General features: G+C 36.1%; 1 protein-coding gene across 1 annotated transcript; it reads left to right on the top strand.

Moving 5' to 3' along the window:
- The first annotated feature begins 129 nt into the window (after positions 1 to 129).
- Positions 130 to 17,181, top strand: LOC135203428 (uncharacterized). Its single transcript, XM_064233156.1, has 4 exons — positions 130 to 140; positions 434 to 551; positions 16,537 to 16,629; positions 16,860 to 17,181. The coding sequence occupies exons 1-4, from the start codon at positions 130 to 132 to the stop codon at positions 17,022 to 17,024; spliced, it is 387 nt and encodes a 128-aa protein (XP_064089226.1). The 3' UTR covers positions 17,025 to 17,181.
- Positions 17,182 to 24,361: the final 7,180 nt, after the last annotated feature.

Genomic DNA, 24,361 nt, shown 5'->3' with positions numbered 1-24,361 from the left:
AAGACTCATTTGGCCCCATGTTTATCTTTGGTCCCTTGTGTGTTCAGTTGGTGCCGTATAAAGTTAGTGTTGGATAAGGCTGATAAATATAATCAAGGGCATCCTGTAATGGCAGTCTCATATTGAATAATGAAAAATTGGTAATTAGTAAATTGAGACTGTTAATTTAACAGACACAGCATAATTTTTTATTAAGAAATAATAAAGAAACTGATTTTTTATGGTTTTCATTTGAATGACTTCAGTGTCCCTCCTTTGGAATGGGACTTACCATATATTTATTGGCTGTGATGTATAAACCAAGTCAATTTTGCTATGATTAACATTTGTCACAGGTAGTTTAGTGGAAGTGGAGATTTCATGACATACTAGTACATACTTTGATGACTGGATTTTAGTCGGTTTTAGACTTTATTTTATTCCTTTCTTTCAGTTTGGAATTGGTTCCCCAGGTGATTGATGATGATGATGATGTGGTTTTGATGAATCCAGATCCTCCACCCTGTCAGGGAACAAAAGATGGCAATTCTGTGTGCGAAAACCCAGACAAGGTAACCATGATCACATGATATAATGAATTTTGCCGTGTAGAGTAGTAGACTTACCTGTAATTCTAATCGCCATCCATCTTCTGAAAGAGAGGAAGTGGATTAGCTTTTGTGATGGCCACTGATTTTACTTATTTTTGTCCCATGAAGTTTTGGTTCATGGAGAGAGAAAGTCATAGAGCAACTATTTGCTTACTTTAAACTCTATTCTTTGAGGAACTGAAGAAGGGAAACCTACCAGTATAGAAGAATTTAAATAAAAAATGTATTTTCTAAAAAGAAAAAAAAAAAAAAAAAAAAACCAAAAAAAAAAAAAAAAAAATTTATTTTACATGGTGCATCTAACTGCATTGGGTATGACTTCCCATAGTAAAATATCATTTGAAAAAATTTGAAAAAATTTGTGCAAAAATTTCATAATTTTGTTTTCAGTGTTGGAAGCACATTGAGGTATTTAGTACTTTTGTCTCCTTCCTTCAGTCAAAGCAAAGGAGTTCCTGTCTTAACCCTTAAACGCCGAAGCAGTATTTTAAAAATCTGTCTCCCTTATGCCGGTGGCGTTCGCGAGTGAGCGCCGAAGCGGAAAAAATATTTTTTCAAAAATTCACAGCACGCTTAGTTTTCAAGATTAAGAGTTCATTCTGGGCTCAATTTTTTTTGTCATTGCCTGAAGTTTAGTATGCAACCATCAGAAATGAAAAAAAAAAATCATTATCATATATAGATATTGGGATATATGAACAGCGGGCAAAAAAAGTTCACATATGATGTATATAAAATCACTCTGTGAGCAAATTAGTTAACCCCTTTCCCCCTTTTGCCAGTGGCAAAGAGCTGGGTCTGGGTCTGGGCGCAAGTCACAAGATGGATCAGTTATGAACCGCCATCCTTCGTCGACAAGAGGTTCAATGTCTTCCAAACACTCTTTGTCACTGTCAACCTCTAAGAAATTATCACTATAATAATCATCTGATAGATTTGGCAGGTACTCAGACCCTGACTCTGAAACACTATCATCTGACATGATACTGAAAAAAAAAAAAACATAAAATAACTGCAATCAAAAGGGAAAAAGGTTTAGAATTCAAATCTACATGGTTTACAGACAAAATCGTAATCATCCTTCTCAGATAATAGCCTGAGGCGCACTGGCATATGTTGGTCAGTACCCCTCCTAATATCCCATATGAAAATGACGTCACGACGTCCATCGGACGCTCGTTGGTTAGAATGAATTGTGGGTGGAGCTTCAGCACATCTCTCATACACAATACTGTGTCTGGAAAACCACCATCCAAGCTGAAGAAAACGCTTTGCTTTTCGAGGAGGGATGAAAGCGTACACGGGTACGTCCCGGTCTTTTATTACTGTACCGTAAAAGACGTACATTGTGTACATCCCAGTGCTGAAGGGGTTAAGGGGGCCGGCCGGCTAATGCCATTCTTTAAGGACAGGACTTTGATATTCATACCACTTAATAAGGTGACTTGTGACATCTCCAAACCGCATATGATTTTCGCCTCTGACCTTCGGTTTTGTGACACCAGGGCGATTTATCCCGAAAATAACCATTTTTCAAATTCTATCTCTTCCCTCGATATTTAATATTAAGACCTGGGATTACTACCATATATAGACCTGATGTAGACCTCCAATCAAATGAGGAGTTTTTTTTCTAAGTCATTTTTTTTTTCTAGATATGAATTTTTCATTATGGTAAAAAATAAACCCTATAAATTAGGAAAAAGGAAATTTTTTTATTAAAAAAAAAAAAGACTAAACAAAAAATGAAAAAAAGGGCTTCATTTGATTGTTCTATAACGTCTTTCTGAGTTATATACCAAATTCCAATGTTATAGCTTTAAAACTAAGTGAGAAGATAGATTTTGAAGGTCAATAAGTATAGTTTTGAGATACGGGCTTTCAAAGTTTTTCTTCGTATTTTTATAACGACAGTGTTAATAATTTAATGATTATTATGAATGTATATTTCTTTTTTGTGTATTAATAAACCAAAACTATTTTTTTTTATCTAATTTAATCATAAATGATGATCCCTTTGTCCATATATCGCAGCCTGGGCACTGCTTAAGGCAAGATAGGGCCACTCCTTCCTACGCAACTCTCTCCCTCTCTCTCTCCTTCACTAACTCGGCTTATTAAAGTGAATTTTCTTCTTCTGTATGTTACCTAGATGTTTTCCTAGTATTTTCCGTTTTGGCATGATGAAATTCTTGCCGAAACAAAAATAAACAAACGTAAATGCAAGAGAATGTCAAGAGGTGAAATTCGAAGTTGTACTCTTTTTACAAAGACAATGTTAAATCATGATTATTATGAATTCATATTCCTTTTTGGGTATTAACCCTCTTACGCCGCCAAGCCCTAAAAATCAAAACCTCTCCTGTATGCTGGCGCCTGGTTTTGGGGTGAGCGCGGAAGCTGAAAAAATAATTTTTTTCACAAATCACAGCGCGCTTAGTTTTAAGATTAAGAGTTCATTTTGGCTCTTTTTTTTTCATTGCCTGAAGTTTAGTATGCATCATCGAAAATGAAAAATAATATCATTATCATATGTAAATAATGCGATATATGGTAGCGAAAAAAAAAAAAATGCATAGATAATTGTATTCAAATCACGCTATGCAAAAAACGGTCAAAGCTAACGAGTTAATTTTTTTTCGTTGTATTGTACACTAAATTGCAATCCTTTTGATATATAATACATAGTAAAACATTAAAAGTAACACCGGAAAAATATTATCACAAAATGATGAACGAATTCGTAACGCGCGGACGTAAAAAGTGTTTTTTTCAAAAATTCACCGTAATTCTAAATATTGTTCTAGAGACTTCCAATTTGTTTTAAAATTAAGACAAATGACTGAATATTACGATACTGTAAGAGTTTTAGATTAGAATTGCAGATTTCGACCATTTAGGAAGAGTTAAATTTGACCGAATGTCGAAATTTTTATATATTTTTTTTTATATGCACATATTTCGGAGATGGAAAGAGCTACAACCTTCAATTATTTTTTATTGTATTCTTCATGAATTTGCACACATTTTGATATATGAAACTATAAAAAGGCTAATATGAAAAGGAGCAAATATTAGGATAATGCGATGTACGTATTTCGGAGACTTGCGGCCACGAATCGGCGCGCGGAGTGAAGGTAAATATATTTTTCAAAAATTCACCATAAATCACAATAGTTTTAGAGACTTCAAATTTGTTTCAAAAAAATGAAGAAAAATGACGGAATATTACTTGGCCGTAAGAGGTTTAGCTTACAATTGCGTTTTTTCAACTATTCGGTAGAGTCAAATTTGACCGAACGTTGTTTTTTTTTCTATTTATCGTGATTTATATGCAAATATTTCGAAAAAAGAGAAAAGCTACAACCTTCAATCATTTTTAGTTGTATTCTAAATGAAATTGCGCACATTTTCATATATAAAGCTTTATGTAACATCTAATTTTAAATGGTGCAAACATTTCGACAATCGCACAAAAAAATTCTGATTTTTTCGGAAGAGTTACCGCGCGAACGTAAGGATTTTTTTTTTTTTTTTTTTTTCCCCATAAATTCACCATAATCGAAATATTGTGCTAGAGACTTCCAAGTCGTTGCAAAATGAAGGTAAATGATTGAATATTACTAGAATATAAGAGTTTTTAGCTTACAATTGCGTTTTTCGACCATTTCGGTAGAGTCAAAGTTGACCGAAAGTTGAAATTTTTGCACTTAACGTTATTTATATGAAAATATTTCGAAACTGATAAAAGCTACAACCAGGTTTGGTTGTTTTTTGTTTTATTGTGCATGAAATTGCGCACATTTCCATATATAAAACTTTATGTAACGGCAAAATTTAAAAAGGGTGCAAACATTAGGGACAATCGCACGAAAAAATTATCGGAAGAGTTATCGCACGAACGTGAGGAAAAAAGTTTTTTCATAAATTCACCATAAATCAAAATATTGTGCTAGAGACGTCCAATTTGTTGCAAAATGAAGGCAAATGATTGAATATTACTATAATATAAGAATTTTAGCTTACAATTGCGTTTCTCGACCATTTCTGTAGAGTCAAAGTTGACCGAAGGTTGAAATTTTTGCACTTATCGTTATTTATATGAAAATATTTCAAACTGATAAAAGCTACAATCATGAGTATTTTTTTTTGTTGTATTTGACATAAAATTGCGCACATTTTCATATATAATTACTTCATGTAAAGGATAATTTAAAATGGTGCAAAAATTATGTCAAATTGACGAAATAATTTCCGAGATATGTCACTGATAATTTTTAGTGTGATAAGAAAGAAATTCGCGCTTGCGCGCCTGCGTAGCGATTGTAAACAAAACAACGCCTTGATCCGTGAACTCCCAGCATCCCCCAAGGCGCGTCGTGATACAAAAAGTTTTCGGCTGGTAGGCCTATAAGTATTTTTCCGCGAATTTGCAAAAAAAACTTTTTGAGCCGACGTATGTACGTCCAATCGGCATACGGGAGACATTTGACTCGACGTTTAATACGTCCAATCGGCGTCAAGCGGGTTAATAAACCAAAATTATGTTATTTATCATAAATAAGATCCCTTTGCTCAAAGATCGTAGCCTTGGGGGGGGACAGTGTGACGTGTGCTTCAGGCAAGACGGGCGTTTATACTTACGTAACCCTCCCTCTCTCTCTTCACTAACTACACTAATACGCATCTATTATGATATTCTGTAATCATATTAGAGCGAATTTTCTTCATCTTTATGTTAGCGAGATGTTTTCCTTGTCTTTTCCACATTGGCATGATATAATTCTTGCCGAAACATAGATAAGGATATGTAACAGCAAGCGAATCTCAGAGGTGAAACTCGAACGTGTAGTCTACTTGAAGTCTGTGCTCCTACTGATCATGGTTGAACTCCCCTCTGCGACCCACGAAATCTCTACAGATGCCATTTCTCAATTTCTTTGACAATTATCTAAATTTACGATAACAGAAGAAAATATTGATTTTGTTTTCTTTGTACGGATGTATGTTTTAGACATATTGAGTTACGAAAGTAAGAGGAATTTTGACGAAATATTTCGTATACGTATTCTCAATTGCCATATGAAGCTCCATGAATTTTTTCATGACTGCATTTTTTTGCCCGTAATACCACCAATATATAGGGGTTCCGGCCGTCCCCCATAAAGCTAACGAGTTAATTTTTGTTGTTGTTGTTGTATTGTACACTGAATTGCGATCAATTTGGTATATAACACATTGTAAAACAATCAAGGCAACAAAGAGAAAATATTATCACAATGATGCATGAATGCATAATGCGCGGAACGTTAAAAAAAGCAATTTTTAAAAAATTCACCGTAAATCGAGATAGTGCTAATAGCCCAGGAGAGATAGGTCAAAATTGGGGGGTTTTGGGAAATAATTAGATAAAAGCTGAAACTTTCCACAGGTATAGAGAATTGTGACCTGAACAACATATTAAAAGTCCCACTGTCTCCCACGCTTGCGTTAGCCGCCATTTTGGAAAATGGCCGCCATATTGGATTTCCTTAAAATTCAAATATCTCGAAAAATGTCACTTTTATCAAAAAACACCACTCAATAAAAGTTGTTCAGAATTGATTGTTTTATTACACTCACTAGATTAATTTAAAAAAATGAGAAAATCTATATGAAAAAAAAAAAAATTGAAATTAAAGTAATGAATTTATTTTCAAAGACAATTTCTACAGAACTGGTGTCCTATATGATAAAAATGTTTTCTAAAAGTTATAAAACAAACTTTCTTCTTTTGAAACATATATACAAGTTTATACTTATATTCATAAATAAAAAAGTTATGGAGGAAAATATATAGAAAACTGAAATGTCAAATTATCACGTACAGAATCAAACATTTTTTTTTTAAATTAAGAAGTGTTGATTTGCAATCATTCTGGTAAATTATTGAACAATGTTTTAATAGGCATCATTATTCATTTCTTAATAGTGAAATTTACAATGGCAGTGAAAGGATTTCGTGCCTTTTTTTTTTTTTTTTTTTTTTTTTTTTTTTTTTTTTTTTTTTTTTTTTTTTTTTTTTTTTTTTTTTTTTTTTTTTTTTTTTTTTTTTTTTTTTTTTTTTTTTAGAATAGAGAAGGATGCCTGATATATTAATGAGGTTTCAGACAAATACCTTGTGTAGGATTAATAATACATACACTTTGGTTATACTGACATGTACAATAACAATAAATACGAAAGAAAATATTTCAACTGAGAGATTGTTCATTAATACAAATGTAAGCTCTCAAACACAAAAAAAATATAACGGCAGGTTTGCATAAAGTAATTGTGGGACAAGTATGTCATATAGGGTACTCATGAAAGTAAATATGGATTGAATTATATCTGAATAGAACACACTCAGAGCTCAAACATTCTTGATGTTAAGTTTTCTTTGATCTCACGAGCGTCTTCTTCAACATCCTCCTCAAATGGTAGTGAATTTTCACATCCAACAACACGACACTGTCCACAGATGGATGAGCATGATAAACCAGCCCTACGACATTCACATTGATGGCGGCAACCTTTGCGACAGTTACAGCTGACTAAATGTAACAAGTCATCTGGAGCTGGAGGTTTCATTGAAGTGATGGGTTTCAGCCCATTTTTGGAACTCTCCCATCCCCATTCGACTGGAGAGAGATGGTGACCATGCCAATGCTGTACTTGGTAGAACACCCTAAACGAGTGCAAGCGAGCTGCATCACTTGTTGGTGGCAATGTTGATAACAAACTCAGATTTAAGTGACATCTTTGCAACTGTTCTCTTGTATGCATGCAAACGGTACCTGTCCAATTTTTGAAATTTCTCCGCACCGTACATAGAAAGGAGGAAAGCTTCGCCATCTTTGGCCACTTCATCTTTAGATGCTTCTCGGTTATCAAATACAGACACTGTATTGCATATGTCTTGGCTCTTCTTCAAAATATCAAAGGTCTTTTTCTTTCCCTTCCCATATAAAGCTGATGTTGTGTCACAGCCTGTAACAGCGTGGAGGAACAGCAGATGTTGACGAAGATGTCCCAGGTTAGATATAAGTTTCCTAACATCATAGATCTTGTTGGGGTTGTGTACTTTACCAGGTTTAATAAAAAGTATTTTTGTGGATGATTTAGAAAGAGATACTAGAAGTACTAGTAAGTCTTAGTCGTCACCCACCACTGCTACATTATGTCCACTATTTTCTAATGACCAAAAGAAAAAGGTTTTGAACAATAGAAACATATCTGCATCTTCCTTGGCAACTATAACTGTAATGCCAGCACGATGCATGTGGTCCTTCAGTTTACTGATCAGCAGTGTCTTGTTACGCTTATTACACAGGAAATCTGCTTGCGGTAACGTTGAGTAACATTCCTCATTAACTTCAACTTCTATAGAACAATGCTTGGATGCCCTACGATTTTGCTCTTGAGATTTGGTTGTTGGTGTCACTGGGTAGCCATCAAAAACAACTGTTGCATTTTTGCCATAATGATTGATTACATAACCTGTGTAGGCTTGAAAAATATCCCGATACATAGCTGGCCTTGGCCACACAACTTTATGAAGAAGATGACCACCATCCACAACATACTGGTATTCATCTGAAACTAACCCTTCCCAAGGTCCATATGATTCCAATTTAGTCACTAAGGCTGCTTTGTGCCCTTTTCTCATTGAGATGTCGTCAAAGAGTGAAGGAGGTTTAGGGGCCAATTCATAAGTAATATAATTAGCAAGTTGGTCATCATTTTTCAAAACACACATTATTCTGCTGAAAAGCTGTTGAGAGTTCACTGCAACAACATCCTCACGAACTTTCAGTCCATTCCTCATGACTGATATTGACCGTACTGTGTTCTTTCTTTTTAAGTGTATAGTTGAGAACTTCTTGCCATTCATATCATGCATTTCTTTTAAGCCAATTGATTTTGCTGTGTCACAGTTCACTAAATCATCAGCAATTATTCCTGTTCCCAAGGATACCAACCCACTAAAAGTTTCTTGAAATGGAGAGTGAGATCGTAGCCAGTTCTGCAATATTTGTAAGTGCTTCTCATCATTAAACTGTCGTGATTCTCTCAATTCAACATGCTGTTCATTTGTTGCAGATGAAACACCAGTAAATTTCTCCACAGCATCACAAACTTGTGTACTTGCTGGCATTGCTTTTATCCACTGGGCTAAAGTGCTCTCGGTAATACCCCTGCCATGTGTAAGTCCCCCAGAAGATTTAAATCCCTTCATCAGATACTGCTCAATTATCATATCACTACATGTCCCTGACCAATAACGATTGCTGCGACGCACCGTGAAGAATCCATCAATTGTAAGTTTCTCATATTCCTTCTTTGCCATTGTATTAGAAAGTTCATGCATTTGCTGCAAATAGATCTGTGCAGCTTTGGCATAATGTAGATGCCCTGCAGCATGGAAATGTGGAAGCATCTCTCGTACACTACAGGTGGCAAATCCCACTGTCCTGTGTGTTCAGCTCTAAGAAAGAGCTTAATTAGGGATACTTGCTCATGATATTGCAACCAAAGTCTTGCTGTGTCGACTCAAGTCTCCTTTTGATTGATGTTGTTTATCAGCTTAGTATTAATGTCTGTTAAGATTTCATTATTTAGTACGTCTTCAACATCAACTTCATGGGTCAAGAAGGAGTGGAATATCTCCAGGATTACACTACATTCTTCATCATTCATATTGACATCATCTTGAAGAATTCTTGTAAGAGCAGCCTGTGTAAGAAAGTGAGCTCGAAGGGTCACGGTAATATGTGTGTCCAGGAAGCATGTGTCTTACAGAATTTCTGAATATATTGTGACCCACAATTCTTCCAGTCCACTTCCATGCATGATGGTGCCTATTGCCTCCCATGAAGGACATGAGAAGATGGAACCCACCCAAACGCACAACTTCTTTTTGACAATGGGCTTTCTTCGCCAACTGCACCAACTATTTCAACTGCTTTCATATAGAGGGGCTGGTCAAAAGTTACTACACAGTGAGTTTTATTCTGGGACTTAGTACCCTCAACAGCTTGTAAAAGTGCTGTGTATATAGTTGATAGATTCCCTGGGTTCAATTTGATGAAGGGGAGTGCAAGTATATGAGTAGTTTCAAAATGACCATCTCTCATTGCTGCTTGCATGTAGCCATTCAGCCTGGTATTTTACTTGTACTCAAGTAGCTTCCACATACCCATAAGGTATCTATCTGTCGAGCATGTTTTACAGTTACTGGTTGATATGTATCGCATGAGATAGATGCCTTTGCTATTATATTTTGCATACCTGACATGTTTGTAGGTTTTCTACATGTCTTTAGTGGAATTGTTCCCCCAGCATTACTTGAACTACTTACATCCACAATTCAATCTGAAACTGCAGTAACTGGTTAATACTGCACTGTGGCAGGCGTTACACATTTCACACCACCCATGCTGTGAAACGTTCCCAACCCATCAAGAGTGCGGATGTTAAAATCTGCATTATCAAATATATATTGAAGAAAAACCACCTCGTTTCTTATATTTACAGTTGCAGTTCTAACTACTGAGTTGACATAACGTAGAGTTTCTTTATATGTCGTGGTTACTCCTAGCTTTGCAAGATTATCAATATTTGAAGCGAAGACAAGAATGACCTTGGTCGTACTGCAGATATTATTGCATGCTGTATGCTTAAGCGATTTTGCTCATTTTCCTTATGCTCATCTCGTTGCTTTGATTTTGTTACTTCATCAACAAAGTCTCGGAGAGTATCTGGCACCTGCTGTATTGATGAATTAGTAATGTCTTCACAAACTGATATACAGAATTGTCATACACACGTGCACGTATATCTTCATGTATGATAGCAGCAGCTGTTAATACAATTCGACGTGTCTCATCCTGAATATTACTCTCTCTGTTTTTATACCATGAATCTCCTAAGGATCTATTGACTGCTTCACTGAATGAAAAAATATCCTTACCTTTACACTTACTAACAGTGATGCTATCTCCATATCTGTCAAGCAGCTTTTGTTTCAATCTCTTAAGTGTGTATACAATCTCTGTTGTATCAGCAGCCTCCACCATCATCCTATGCAGTTCTTGCAGTGAGTATTGGCACTCATTGCTATCATTTATAATATCACACAATTTATCAAAAGCTAGCAGTGAACCTATCTGGCATGGTCTTCCAACTGTTTTATAAGAACAGGACGCACCACTGTCACAGGTATTCTTGCAAAAATCATTGTAACACTTCCGATGATACTTAGACTCAGCAGCTACTAAGTCAATAACACTATCAATCCGACTAAGTACTAAATAACCAAGTTTATCATTGCGTTCCTTTGCTTTTTCCCGTACTGTTTCCTGTAGTACCATTGTCGTAACTTCATGTATGGACCTACGATACTTCCTTGGCTTCTTTTGCTCTGCTATTTTATCAGCTGTTTCTCCACAGAATAAGCATTGCAGTTTGATGTCAAATTGGGTTAATTCTGATCGCAGACAAGGAACTTTATTGGGTGGTTCTTCAAAGTCCTTACTTGGAGCAGGTCGTCGAGTGTACGACTTACGGCAGTTGACATGTACTTGTAAACAAGTTTTTTTCTTAAACTGTTCATGCAACCCATCCTCTCGGGCCAAACTGGCTGTTATCAAGGTCTGCAGTCCCCTAGTCACCTCTACACTTGGAGATTCTTTCAAGGGAAACCCACATATCAGACAATCCATCATTTCTCTTAGCACCTGGAAGAAGAAAATATAGGTTAAGGTCTAGCGTTTCTCTTCGTTTATGTCTTGTAACTTCTTTAGTTTTTAAAATAGACATAGACTTGTATATACCGTTTAAAAGAAAAAAGTTTGTTCTACAACTTTTGTTTCGAAGCATTTTGACATGCAGTCCACCATTTCCAAGGAAAATGTTGTTGAAATTAAAATTATGAATGAAATTTCAATATTATTATTTTTCCTGCACATAAATTTACTTATTTTTGTAAAATAACATAATGGTTCTTATAGAAAAACCAATTCTACACAACTTTTATTGAGTGGTGTTTTTTGATAAAAGTAATAGTTTTTGAGATATTTCAATTTTAAGGAAATTCCAATATGGCAGCTAACGCAAGCGCGGGAGACAGTGGGACTTTTCATATGTTGTTCAGGTCACAATTGTCTATTCTTCTGCAAAGTTTCAGCTTTTATCTAATTATTTCCACTCAAAACCCTAAAAGTCCTGGGCTATAAAGACTACCCATTTGTTGCAAAATGAAGGGACTGTAAGTGTTGTAGCTTACAATTGCAGTTTTCGACCATTTCGGTCGAGTTAAAGTTGACCAAAGAACGAATTTTTTCTATCGTTATTTATATGAAAATATTTCAAAACTGATAAAAGCTACAACCATGGGTTGTTTTTTTTTTTGTTTTTTGTGTTTATTTATGGAATTGCCACACTTTTCATATATAAAACTTTCAGTAACGGCTAATTTAAAATGGTGCAAATATTACGACAATCGGACGAAAAAATTTGGAAGAGTAACCGCGCGGACGTAGGGAAAAAGTTTAATAAATTCACGATAAATCAAAATATTGTGTTAGTCTTCCAATTTGTTGCAAAATGAAGAGAAATAATTGAATATTACTAGAATATAAGAGTTTTAGCTTACAATTGCATTCTTCAACCATTTCGGTAGTCACAGTTGACCAAAGGTTGAAATTTTGGCACATTGTTATTTATATCAAAATATTTCAAAACTGATAAAAGCTACAACCATGAGTTTTTTTGTTGTTCCGTTCTTAAGACGCGTCGTAACCCGAAAATAGTCGTAAGCCGGAACGTTCTTTGCGATTTTTCTTAGGGCCGTATCTCTAAAATTATCACTAATTTACTTTTTTCATGTGCAACACTGTGTATTCACAAATTACTGTATGTTAGAGAGAGAGAGAGAGAGAGAGAGAGAGAGAGAGAGAGAGAGAGAGAGTATTATTATTATTGGAAAATATTAATGATCATACACGTCTATGAAAATTATCTCATCTCGGTAAGAGAGAGAGAGAGAGAGAGATTACATAAAACCATTAAATTCGTTGACCATTGTATGGCATTGTTAAGCTCGAGTGTCACTCGAGTTGAAGTGGGGAAATTGATACAGAAAAAAAATAAAGGGAAGAATTTTCTTTTGAAATTAGTTATTGTATTATTACTACTTCTATTATTATTATTATTATTATTATTATTTGAAAATATAATAAAGTAAGAAAGAGGAATTATCCTTACAAGTGAAATGGAAAGGTCATTTTCATCTCTTTAAAATACGCCATTATGAATTTTGTAATTAAAGGCCTGGCTGTCACACCCCAAATTTTCCCCCTCCTGGCTGTAACCAAACCCCATCCCCTCCTGGCTGTCACACCCCAAATTTTCCCCCTGGCACTTTTTGGCCTGGTCCACACCCCCACACCCCTCCTCTGTCACACCCCAAATTTTCCCCCTCCTGGCTGCACACCCCCTCCCCCAAATTTTTCCCCCTCCTGGCTGTCACACCCCAAATTTTCCCCCCCTCCTGACTGCTCCTGGCTGTCACACCCCAAATTTTCCCCCTCCTGGCTCACACCCGCCCCCTCGCCCCGCCTTTTCCTGGTGCACACCCCAAATTTTCCCCCTCCTTGCTGTCCACCCCAAAAGGGTTTTCCCCCTCCTGGCTGTCACACCCCAAATTTTCCCCCTCCTTGCTGTCAACACCCCAAATTTTCCCCCTCCTGGCTGTCACACCCCAAATTTTCCCCCCTCTCCTGCTGTCACACCCCAAATCCCCCACCGATTTTGGGTCCCCCTCCTGCTGTCACACCCCAAATTCCCCCTCCTGGCTCACAAACGGATATCTCCGTACAGTTTTAGTACCTGAATCTCGAGAAAAGGTTACTGGAAGTTACTTGAAGAAGACTGGGATTTCCTTCATTCTTCCATAATTTTTTAAATATAAGCTAAAATCTTACTAATTCACTATGGTATTTTCTTTAATGAATTGATATTATTGCTGTATAAATTAATATTAATATTTGAAAATAGTAAATCATTTATTTATCATACTAAAAAAATATCTTTGTAGTATAGAGAGAGAGAGAGAGAGAATTATAGTGATTATTTTCGTTGGAAAATACAAAGAGAGAGAGAGAAACTGTGCTAAACTATAAAGGATTCTTATCTTATCATAGTATGTGTTTTTTAAAAGCATCTAAACTGGGAGCGTCGGAAGCGTCGGCGTCGTAACCTCGGAACAAGCGTCATAACCCAGGGCGGATTTTTCAATGAATATTTAAGAAAAAGCGTCGTAACCTCAGAACGTCGTAAGCCGGACCCGTCGTAACCCGGGGACCGCCTGTATAATACTCCATGTAACGGCTAATATAAAATGGTGCAAAAATTATGTCAGTGATAAAATTATTTCTGAGATGTGTTGCTGGTGCTTTTTAGTGTGAGAAGAAAGAAATTCGCGCTTGCGCGCCTGCGTAACGATTGTAAACAAAACAACGCTTTGATCCGTGAGCTCCCAGCATCCCCAAGGCGCGTGATTCAAAAGTTTTTGCCTAGTAGGCCTATAACTATTTTTCCGCGTATTTAAAAAAAATTTTATATCGACGTACCATACGTCCAATCGGCACCCAACAGACAATTTATATCGACGTACCATACGTCCAATCGACACCCAACAGAGAATTTTTATCGACGTTTAATACGTCCAATTGGTGTTAAAGGGTTAATGAGCTTTTGCTGTAAATGTAAGCAGTAGAAGATGTGGAATGCTCTGTGATTTTTAGAGTTTTATTGTTTTTCAACAATTTATGTAATGACAATAATGCCAAAGACAAAAAACTACAAAATCCAGAAAAAAATACAATTGAGACTAGCACAAAGTAAAATAATAAAAGGAGCGAAGTGTGTGTGAGCGCTATAAACTTTGAAGTACAGTTTTGGTATCATTGTTATCTCTGCATAGTACTGTAATATCCTTCTATAAAATGTGATAAGTACAGTTTTGGTATCATAGTTATCTCTACATACTGTAATATCCTTCAATAAAATGTGATAAAAGAAACCTAAATATCTCGCCCCCTCTCTGTGTCTGGGAAACTGCTGCTCTGACCATCAACCCGCATAATGCTTTCTCTGTTTTGTTTCACTTCCTTAAAGCAGCACATACACCACTCGTACTGTAATATCTTTGGTTCCCTTGGGGTCCAGTTGTATAATAATAATTAGTTTTTCCAAACCTCTTGAGTTGTATAGATTCTACTCAGGCTGGTGGATACTTCTGATAAGTTTTATGGGGATCTGTAGCTGACAACGCCCAAAACCTAGAGCAGTGGAACCCCTGAATGCCCATTGTAATGGCTTGTGTTATCGTCACCTTAATACTCTTCAGTTTCTTAAAGCATCCATATAACACTGATATGAAGTCCACAGTATGGTGGAATTATACCACAAACTATAATCAAAGCACAAGAATGAATTCAAGGGGGTGAGTAAAGAAACACAACGAAAACATATATTTAAATCATTAGTATAAAGATGAAATTACACCTGAACCTCTTTAATACAGGAAATAAATTAACCACAATCACACTTAATAATAGTCATTCAAACCACACAAACACAATTACGACAGGAATACCAACACTCGAATCAAATAAAGGTGGCCCAGAAAGGAGGAGGAAATCATTAAGTGACTATCCTGACGATTTGTAGGCTAATTCTTATATAAATCAAACTTTTCACTATAAAGCTTCCTTATTAATAATGTTTATTATTCTCCTTGAAGAATATGGGATCCTCCATGTCTGGACGAGTGTTACCACAGGTGGTTAACTAACTCTGGGCCCAGTTTAGCACCCACAACAGAATCACAGCCGTGATCAATAACAAAGGTATTCAAAACCTTAACATCGGATAGCGAGATCCCCCTGGCTTTTAACTGAACCAGAGGTGGTGCGGTGAAATCCAATGGACCTCCTGTTAGGTTATCTGGAGAGTTCTTTCAATTTGAAGGTAGAGTATTTCAAAATAAACCCTCCTCAGGTCCTGAAGATAGGGCAAATCAACCACGAGGCAGGCAGCAACACCAAGAAGGAAGAGATGGCAATATTCTATGTCCACGAATCAATGGAAAAAAATATTTGCAAGTGACAAGGTGCAGAGAACAACTGCCTGTTCTCACAGAAGCTAAGTCGTCACCCCCCTTATCCAGTGGAGGGACCACACACAACCTCCTGAAAGACAAACACAAACATTAATAACAAGCAGAAAAAACTACTTGGAAGGAAAGGAGAGCAAAGCATGAGCGTCCAATCCCCAAGGCAAGAGCCTCAGCGGCATGGTTGGTATGGTATTAGCGTCCCACCTCTGTGGTCGCGTGTTTGATTCTCGGCCATTCCATTGAGGAGTGAGAGATGTGTATTTCTGGTGATAGACGTTCACTCTCGACGTGGTTCGGAAGTCTCACGTAAAGCCACTGGTCCCGTTGCTGAATAACCCACTGGTTCCATGCAACGTAAAATCACCATACAAAAAAACACTCCCCAAGGCGGTTAGGAAGAGACTGGTGCGTCACAAGGTTTTAATGCATGGGCTCTGACCAGCTTTCACCTCGTACGGCCAGGCGATGCCAGATCTTAGACACCTGCTTTACTATCACAGTGTTCTAAACCTGTTACCAGCTTGCCGCCTGGAAAATATCATATTGTTTGTTAAGACCTCAGGTTTGTTAGCTATGAAAAACACAAATTGATATAAAAATTTGTCATTTTATGAAGTAAAAACTAAGTTACACCATGACTGACATTTATCACTTGAAGTTGGTGAAGTAGAGATTTTATGACTTATTACATACTTTTCTGCCTGGGTTTTATTGACATACTTTTATTTGATTCTGTTTCAGAGTGCTCCAGAAAAGAGCCCTGGTGATGATGCAAACTCTCCCCCCCATCAGGAAGGAGAACCTTACAAATCTGTTTGTAACAACCATGAAAAGGTAAATTTTTTGTCACATATTTTATATTGTTTCCCTCATGATAACTTCAGTGTCCTTCCTTGGAAGTAGGGAAAGTCCAGTATTAATTGTTTATGAAGTAAACTCTAAGTTACTCTTGTCATGACTAACATTTATCACAATAAGAGTGAAGTGGAGATTTTTTTTTTTTTTACTTAATACATACTTTTATGACTAGATTTTATTGACAAACTTTATTTATTTGGTTTCAGAGTGGCCCAGAAACAACAAAATCCCTGAGCCGTGTTGATGTTAATAAGGCAAATCCTCCATCCTATCAGGAACGAGAACCTAATAAATCTGTGCCTAACTACTCTGAAAAGGTAACCTTAACGACTCTAATCTTTGCAACCCCTCTCGTTTTGGGACTACCTTGACATGGTTAGTGGGCTTTTGAACCCCAGAATTAGTTCCCATGTTTGAGTCCAAGAGTCTCCTATATTTTGATGTATTTATTTAGGAGTAATATTTTGGAATTTTCCTATTTCTGTAAAAATTTATCGGACCTGACAAATAGGAAAAGATATACAGTGGTCCCCCCGTATTCGGGGGGGATGCGTACCAGACCCCCCCCGCGAATAGTTAGAATCCGCGAATGTTTGGAACCCCTATAAAAAACGCTAAAAAAACAGCCTATTTTGTTAGTTAAAACAAACTTAAGAAAAGCCACAAAAAATTTTCATACTTGGTTCTTATAATAGTTTTATCACAAAAACAAAAAGTGCATTTTATGATGAAATTGATAACAAAAAAAACCAGGAATTTGTGGATATTTCTCATAGAAAAATACCACGAATGCGTAAATTTTTTCCGTGAATAATGCTGGGAAAGGTTCCGAGAGAAATCCGCGAATGTGAGTGTCCGCGAATTGTGGAGAATGGAATTACGGGGGGTCCACTGTAGCTGGGAATGGGGTTTGAAATCTGAAACTAAATAGTGGGACCATCAACTGCCTGATAGTGTTAAGACCTGATAGTTTTCAGGCGGAACTTTTTGTTTTTTGCAGGACGGGATCACTGATTCCAGGGGGATCCGGTTCTGGGTATAGTAGTAATCTCGGCATTCCCATAATATGGTTAGGGTGGAGATTATTGTATTCTTGTAATACTCTTAAAAGTCCCATCAAGTGGGTTTGCCAACATGGTTCATTTTAATCTTTGTAGACACTGAAGTACCTTCTCATGTTATATTTGAAAATGAAATGGTACTTGTACATCCTTTCCAGAAAAGACCAGTGCAGTGATATTGTTAGAAGACTTGTAGTGTTTTCATGTGTATGTTCTCTTACTGCTTTTCCTCTTCTAGATGATTCGTTTTGCAATCTGGTTCTATGTTTTATGTCCTTATTTTTTCTTCTTAATTGTAGTTCTGGATTAGTAATATCTGTCTCTCAGGAGTGTTTTAAGTGAGACTAACGGCCAAGATTCTTTCTTTATTATTGCAAGGAATACAAGTTTACAGTTACACAAGTTACAACTTAAGAAACACAATTCTGATTAGGACCACTAAAATGACTTAAATGCTCTGGCAAGGTATTGCTTCTTTATTGTAATGCAGTAGCTGGTCCTGTCTGGTCTCGTTCTGTTGTTCTGCAATCAGCTACCCCAGGATTGCTTTGGCCCCAACCTCCTAAGGCAGTGTTTTAAAGGTCCTCGCCCAAATTGCTGTCCGGATTTGTGGAGCCAACTCTCGTATCTTATATCCATCCTCTTTTAGGTTTGGTTAACATTTTAATTCCTCCTCTTGAAGCTGGAGCTTGCTACTTAACCATGTTAACTCCTTTTGGAGGTGGAGCTTCGTTTGATGGGAAACAGAGTGAGTCCGGTGCGAGGTCACAGGTCAACAATTTATGGCACTCTCAGGGCCCGGCGGCCGGAAACCCCCTTTATATGGTTGGTATAGGGGCGAAAAATGCAAAGTCATGAAAAAATTCAGGTGGAGCTTCATATGGCAATTGAGAATACGTATACGAAATATTTCATCAAAATTCCTCTTACTTTTGTAGTTACAGGAAATTAGTTAACATAACTCAATAAGCCTAAAACACTGATCCGTACAAGAAAATGCAATACAGGCGGTCCCGGGTTACGACGGGTCCGGCTTACGACGTTCCGAGGTTACGACGCTTTTTCTCAAATATTCAATGGAAAAATCTGTCCTGGGTTACGACGCTTGTTTCCGAGTTACGACGCTGACGCTTCCGACGCTCCGAGTTAACAACGCTTTTAAAAAACGCATACTATGATAAAAATCCTTTATAGTTTAGCACAGATATTAATAAAAATAAGTTTCTGGTTAGATTACAACAAAAATTTTGAGGTTATGATGAATTTCGACACTTTTTATGTCGTATTTTTCTATGTTTTTTTAGTGACGCCTCATATGTGGAACTAGTTTCAGAGCGAATGAATACATACTAGCTTGCGGTGCGCATAGTTTACATATAACAGTCCAAAAGAGCAAATAATGAAAAAAATCATTGCTTGTTTTCCAGTAATAATAACAAAAACGAAGTTTCTGGTTAGATTACAACGCAAATTCCAAGTATCCAAGAGAGACATTATCCAGTAATTTGATGAGAGAGAGAGAGAGAGAGAGAGAGAGAGAGAGATGAGAGAGAGAGAGAGAGAGAGAGTGCGAGGCAGCGTCTTCCGACTCTCCAGAGTTTAAGGACAGAGAAGAAGTGTTCGTTTCATAACTTAAAACGGTCCCTCTGACCCTCATAAATATGCCAGTCAAACGTTTTTGGTTTTTGTTGATACTAATTAGTATAAGAAATAGCCCTATTTTAAAATTAACGATACGTTTTCAGCCTTTAATTTTAGTCTATATGATACGTAAATAGTAATCAACTGTTCTTGTAGCCCTCAAGATTTGGCAAATCGAAGTAACCAAAGAGAGGACATTATCCAGTAACTGGAAACCTTAACATACGAATTTAATTTTTGTTCCGTTACCATTCGTCGTATATCAAAACAGTTGTATCTCAAAGCATTTTTTGCCCCATTTGAAAATAATGTAATATGTATTAATCCGTTCTAGCGCTATGAAACCACACCTAAACACAGCTAAATTACATAATATACACAATTTATACACAAATAAACGAGTAATTACACACATAATGATAAAATAACATAGCAATGTGATAATGATAATAAATGTTAATAAAATCAATTAAAAAAAAAGAAAGGAATTTTACTTACCACAACGAAAGATGACGTGAGGCCAGCAGGGGGAGGAGGTAGGGAAGGGTGGCAGGGAACGATTTGTTCTCTTTTTATTTACGTATGTACACTAATAACTACGTAATAAACACAATGAATAACATTGCTAAACTAATTTTTTATCGTATTTTTTTTAATCAGTTCGTAGTTTCGAAGTAATATGGTGATTGCCTTTGGAAAGGTTTTTTATAGCTTCCTTCTGCTTGATGATCGTGGATATTGTAGAAGGATTTCGACCATAACTCATTTGCCAAATCGACGATACGAACGCCCACGTTCATGCTTTGCTATAATTTCATGTTTTGCTTCCATCGAAATAATTTTCTTGGGTTTTTCTTATCACCTGCCTTTGTCTTTAGCTTTGAGACCCATGGTTAATAATAAAATAGACAAAATAACACGAAAAATAGGCGCAAATACAACGAACTAAACAACGACGTGTTAACATTCAGCACCAACAAACAAACAGACTGAACGCCATTTATCGGTCGCCTATACAACTAACACTCATCGCAAAATCGTATCTCAAATATTTCGTTGTATATCAAAGCTTATATTTTGCAAAATTTTCTGTTGTATCTCAAAACCATTCGTATATTAGGGCAATCGTATGTCAAGGTTCCAGTGTAATTTGATCAGAGAGAGAGAGATGCCTTGGCAACAATGGTATCGGGGATTGACGTAACATTTATTTTCTGAACAGGTAGGACAGAGAAGTGTTCGTTTCATTAAACGGCTTCTGACTCATGGCAGGAAATGTTTGTTGATACTAATATATAAGCCTATTTAAAGATACGTTTACTTTAATTAGTCTATATGATACGTAAATAGTAATCAGCTGTTCTTGTAGCCCTCAAGATTTGGCAAAATCACTCCAGGTTGTACATAAAACTTCAAGAATGTAGTGTCACCAGAGGATTACAATAGTTTTTACCTTCAAGATCCAGCATTCTTTTATGAAAATAACTCCAGGTTGTACATAAAACTACAGGAAACAACATGTAGTGTAACCAAAGGATTACAAGTAAGGTTTTTATATAACTTTTTATTAGTTTAAGACATATTCCAAGCGTCGTTCCGGCTTACGGACGATTTTCGGCTTACGACGCGTCTTCAAGAACGGAACCCCGTCGTAACCCGGGGACTGCCTGTATTTCTTTCTATTATCGTAAATTTTTTATAATTATGTCAAAAGAAATTGGGAGGGAGAAATGGCCTCTGTAGACATTCCCCGAGTCGAGAAGGAGACTTCAGGCTCAGCTACCAAGTCCAGTCATGAATTAGTGCAATCACAGACATCAAGTAGTTTACACATTCCATTTCACCTCTTGACATTCGCTTGCCTTTACGTATGTTTATGTATGTTTCGGCAAGAATTTCATCATGCCAATGAGGAAAAGACAAGGAAACATCTCGCTAACATACAGACGAAGAAAAAATCGCTCAAGTATTGTTTACAGAATATCATAATATTCTCGTAGTTAGTGAAGAGAGAGGGTAGGGTTGCGTAGTAAGGGTTGCTTAGTAACGCCCCCTTCTTGCCTGACAGTACACGTCACGCTGTCCCCAAGACTACGATCTTTGAGCAAAGAGATCTTCATTTATGATAAAGTTTGTTTTTTAATACCCAAAATGGAATATGAAATCATAATAATCATGATTTATTAAATTGTCTTTGTAAAAAAGAGCACACCTTCGAGTTTCACCTCTTAACATTTTCTTGCATTTACGTTTATCTTTGTTTCGGGCAAGAATTCTTCATGCCAAAGAGGAAAATACAAGGAAAACATCTCGCTAACATACAGAAGAAGAAAATTACAGTAATAAGCGAGTTTAGTGAAGGGGGGAGGAGAGAATTGAGTAGGAAGGAGTGCCCCATCTTGAACCAAGCAGTGCCCCAGGCTGCGATATGAGCAAAGGGATCATCATTTATGATAAATTATGATTTTTGGTTTGGATTAATACACAAAAAAGAAATATACATTCATAATAATCATTATCTATTAACATTGTCTTTATAGAAATACGAAAGAAAACTTTGAACGCCCGTATCTCAAAACTATACTTATTGACCTTCAAAATCTATCTTCTCAATTAGTTTTAAAGCTATACTTTCCCTTGGAATTTGGTGTATAACTCAGAAAGACATTTTAGAACAATCAAATAGAGCCATTTTTTCCAATTTTTGTTTTGTCTTTTTTATAAATTTTTTTTTCCTGATTTATAGGTTTTTTTTTTACCATATTGAAAAATTCATATCTAGCAAAAAAATGACTTTTAGAATAAAAAACTCTCCATTCGATTGGAGGTCTACATCAGGTCTTTATATGGTAGTAATCCCAGGTCTTCATATTAAATATCAAGGGAGGAGATAGAATTTGAAAAATGGTTATTTTCGGGATAAATCTGCCCTGCGTCACAAACCGAAGGTCGGAGGCGAAAATCATATGCGGTTTGGAGATGTCCCAAGTCACCTTATTAAGTGTTATGAATATCAAAGTCCTGTCCTTATAAAATGGCATTAGCCGGCCGACCCCCTTAAAGATGAACTTATTGTTAATAGCCATGAAATTTCGTCAAACAGAACTTTTAATAAGCTAAAAAATGAGTCATTGCTCAAATCTGTACTTAATCCCATTATTTTACAATTTAATTTCAAAGTAATGCCGAGGTACTTCAATGGGGAGTGCCATTTCTCCTAGATTCAACTATGTTGCCATCTGGCAGATTAGTACCGATGACGTGGTGCCACTGTCTGCTCAGTAACGAGAGCAGCGAAGCATGTGCATTGTAGAGGATTCGTTGTCATGTTTAAGTCAATTGTCATTCAAATAGCATCAATTATGCCAACTTGTATGGCATTTGTTGTGCCAATACTTCTGGCAAGTGTCAAAAAAAAAAGCTAATATTTCCACATATTCCATCAAATAGAGAGAAATGAAGCCGCTGGCTGATGGCTCTTCAAAGGGAGAATATCAACAGAAAATCTTTCAACCTACGATGCAAACCATTGTCTGTTCGGACCATTTCTTGCCAACAGATTTACAATATGACATTAGGATTAGGGAATTAGGTATGGTCATAAAATTTATTTATGTAACATGGTTTGGGAACTTGATTCCCTCTGAACAGACCATGGTACCGACGAAGATAGGGTGGTTATCTACCTCTGTCTATACTATGGAATCTCCACTTGTATGCATTTGAATTGAAATTGTTGTTAATTGCCATGTGCGTGGTGTGATGGCTTGTGAACGAAGTTTTCTAATTGTGTGTGTTTGTCCGTGAAGTGATGAGGGCCTTCACTTAGTCCTTTTTAACTAGTTTAAACCTGTTTTAGAATTTAGGGCTGTACAGTAGAGCCCAGGCTCAAGACCGTATTAGAACTCTACATAATCTGATTTTGCCACTAAATTTCCAATAAACTTTGTGTCGGTGTTCATACAAAAAACCAGATTCCGACCCCCAGATCATATGATGTTTGTAAACAAAACTGTTTCTGCCAGCTGCCGCTAGTTAGCATCATCCAGTGTTACCAAATGTAGCATAAATTCATTTTTTTTTTTTTTTTTTTTTTTTTTTTTTTTTTTTTTTTTTTTTTTTTTTTTTTTTTTTTTTTTTTTTTTTTTTTTTTTTTTTTTTTTTTTTTTACCATAATTTGACCCAAGAATTGGAGCTTAGCATAAATTCTATCATACTCAGGGTTCCAGTACAATTTTAGAATGTGTTTTCACTAAAATTTTAAATTAAGTGCAGAAAATTCCTCAATTTCATACACAGCCATAGTTAATAGTATATGCATCTTCATTGTGAAATTGCCTCAAAAGCAGCACTAACAAATGAGTTGGTTGCTAAGTTTGAACCCAACTAAGGAATGTTAAATTCTGTGAATATAAATACCCACAGTGGCATGACAAACGATCAGTAAAGTGTGAATAACGTTTTTTCTTCATGAGTAAAGTCTGATTTTTTCCTTTTTTAAGTTTTATTTTTTTAAGTTATCAAATTTAAATTTCTAAAGTGATTTTCAAAGAATTTTCAAGTATTTATTAATTGTGTATGTGATCTGTTAAAGAAAAATGGTGGTTCAGTGGCATCATGATGATCAGTAATTAGTATGTATGTTTTTCTTCTTGAGTAGAGACTGGTTTGTTTCTTTTCCTTTTTTAGTTTTAATTTTTTAGTTGGTATCAAAATTTTACATAATTGAAGTAATTTTCACACATTTTCAAGTATTTATTAATTGTGTATGTGACCTAAAGGAAATAGTGTCTCGGTGGTATGATAATGATGCAATAATAATTAAAATTTGTGTTTTTCTTCATGAGTAGACTTATTTGTTTTCCTTTTTTAGTTTTAATTTATTAGTAGAGATATTAAAATGTTGAATAACTTCCGAAGTAATCTTCACACATTTTTCAAATCGTATACTAATAATTGCACATTTGATCTGTTAAAGAAAAATGGTGCTTTATTTCGAGTTTGCT

Source organism: Macrobrachium nipponense, chromosome 36 (assembly GCF_015104395.2).
Source record: "Macrobrachium nipponense isolate FS-2020 chromosome 36, ASM1510439v2, whole genome shotgun sequence".
In the NCBI taxonomy this organism is placed as follows: domain Eukaryota; kingdom Metazoa; phylum Arthropoda; class Malacostraca; order Decapoda; family Palaemonidae; genus Macrobrachium; species Macrobrachium nipponense.
The sequence above is the reverse complement of the archived record's forward strand: the minus strand, read 5'-3'. Positions and strand labels throughout refer to the sequence as shown.

Coding starts and splice junctions, on each gene's coding strand:
- LOC135203428 (XM_064233156.1), top strand. Junction 552..16,536: donor TGTGCGAAAACCCAGACAAG/GTAACCATGATC, acceptor ATTCTGTTTCAG/AGTGCTCCAGAAAAGAGCCC. Junction 16,630..16,859: donor TTTGTAACAACCATGAAAAG/GTAAATTTTTTG, acceptor ATTTGGTTTCAG/AGTGGCCCAGAAACAACAAA.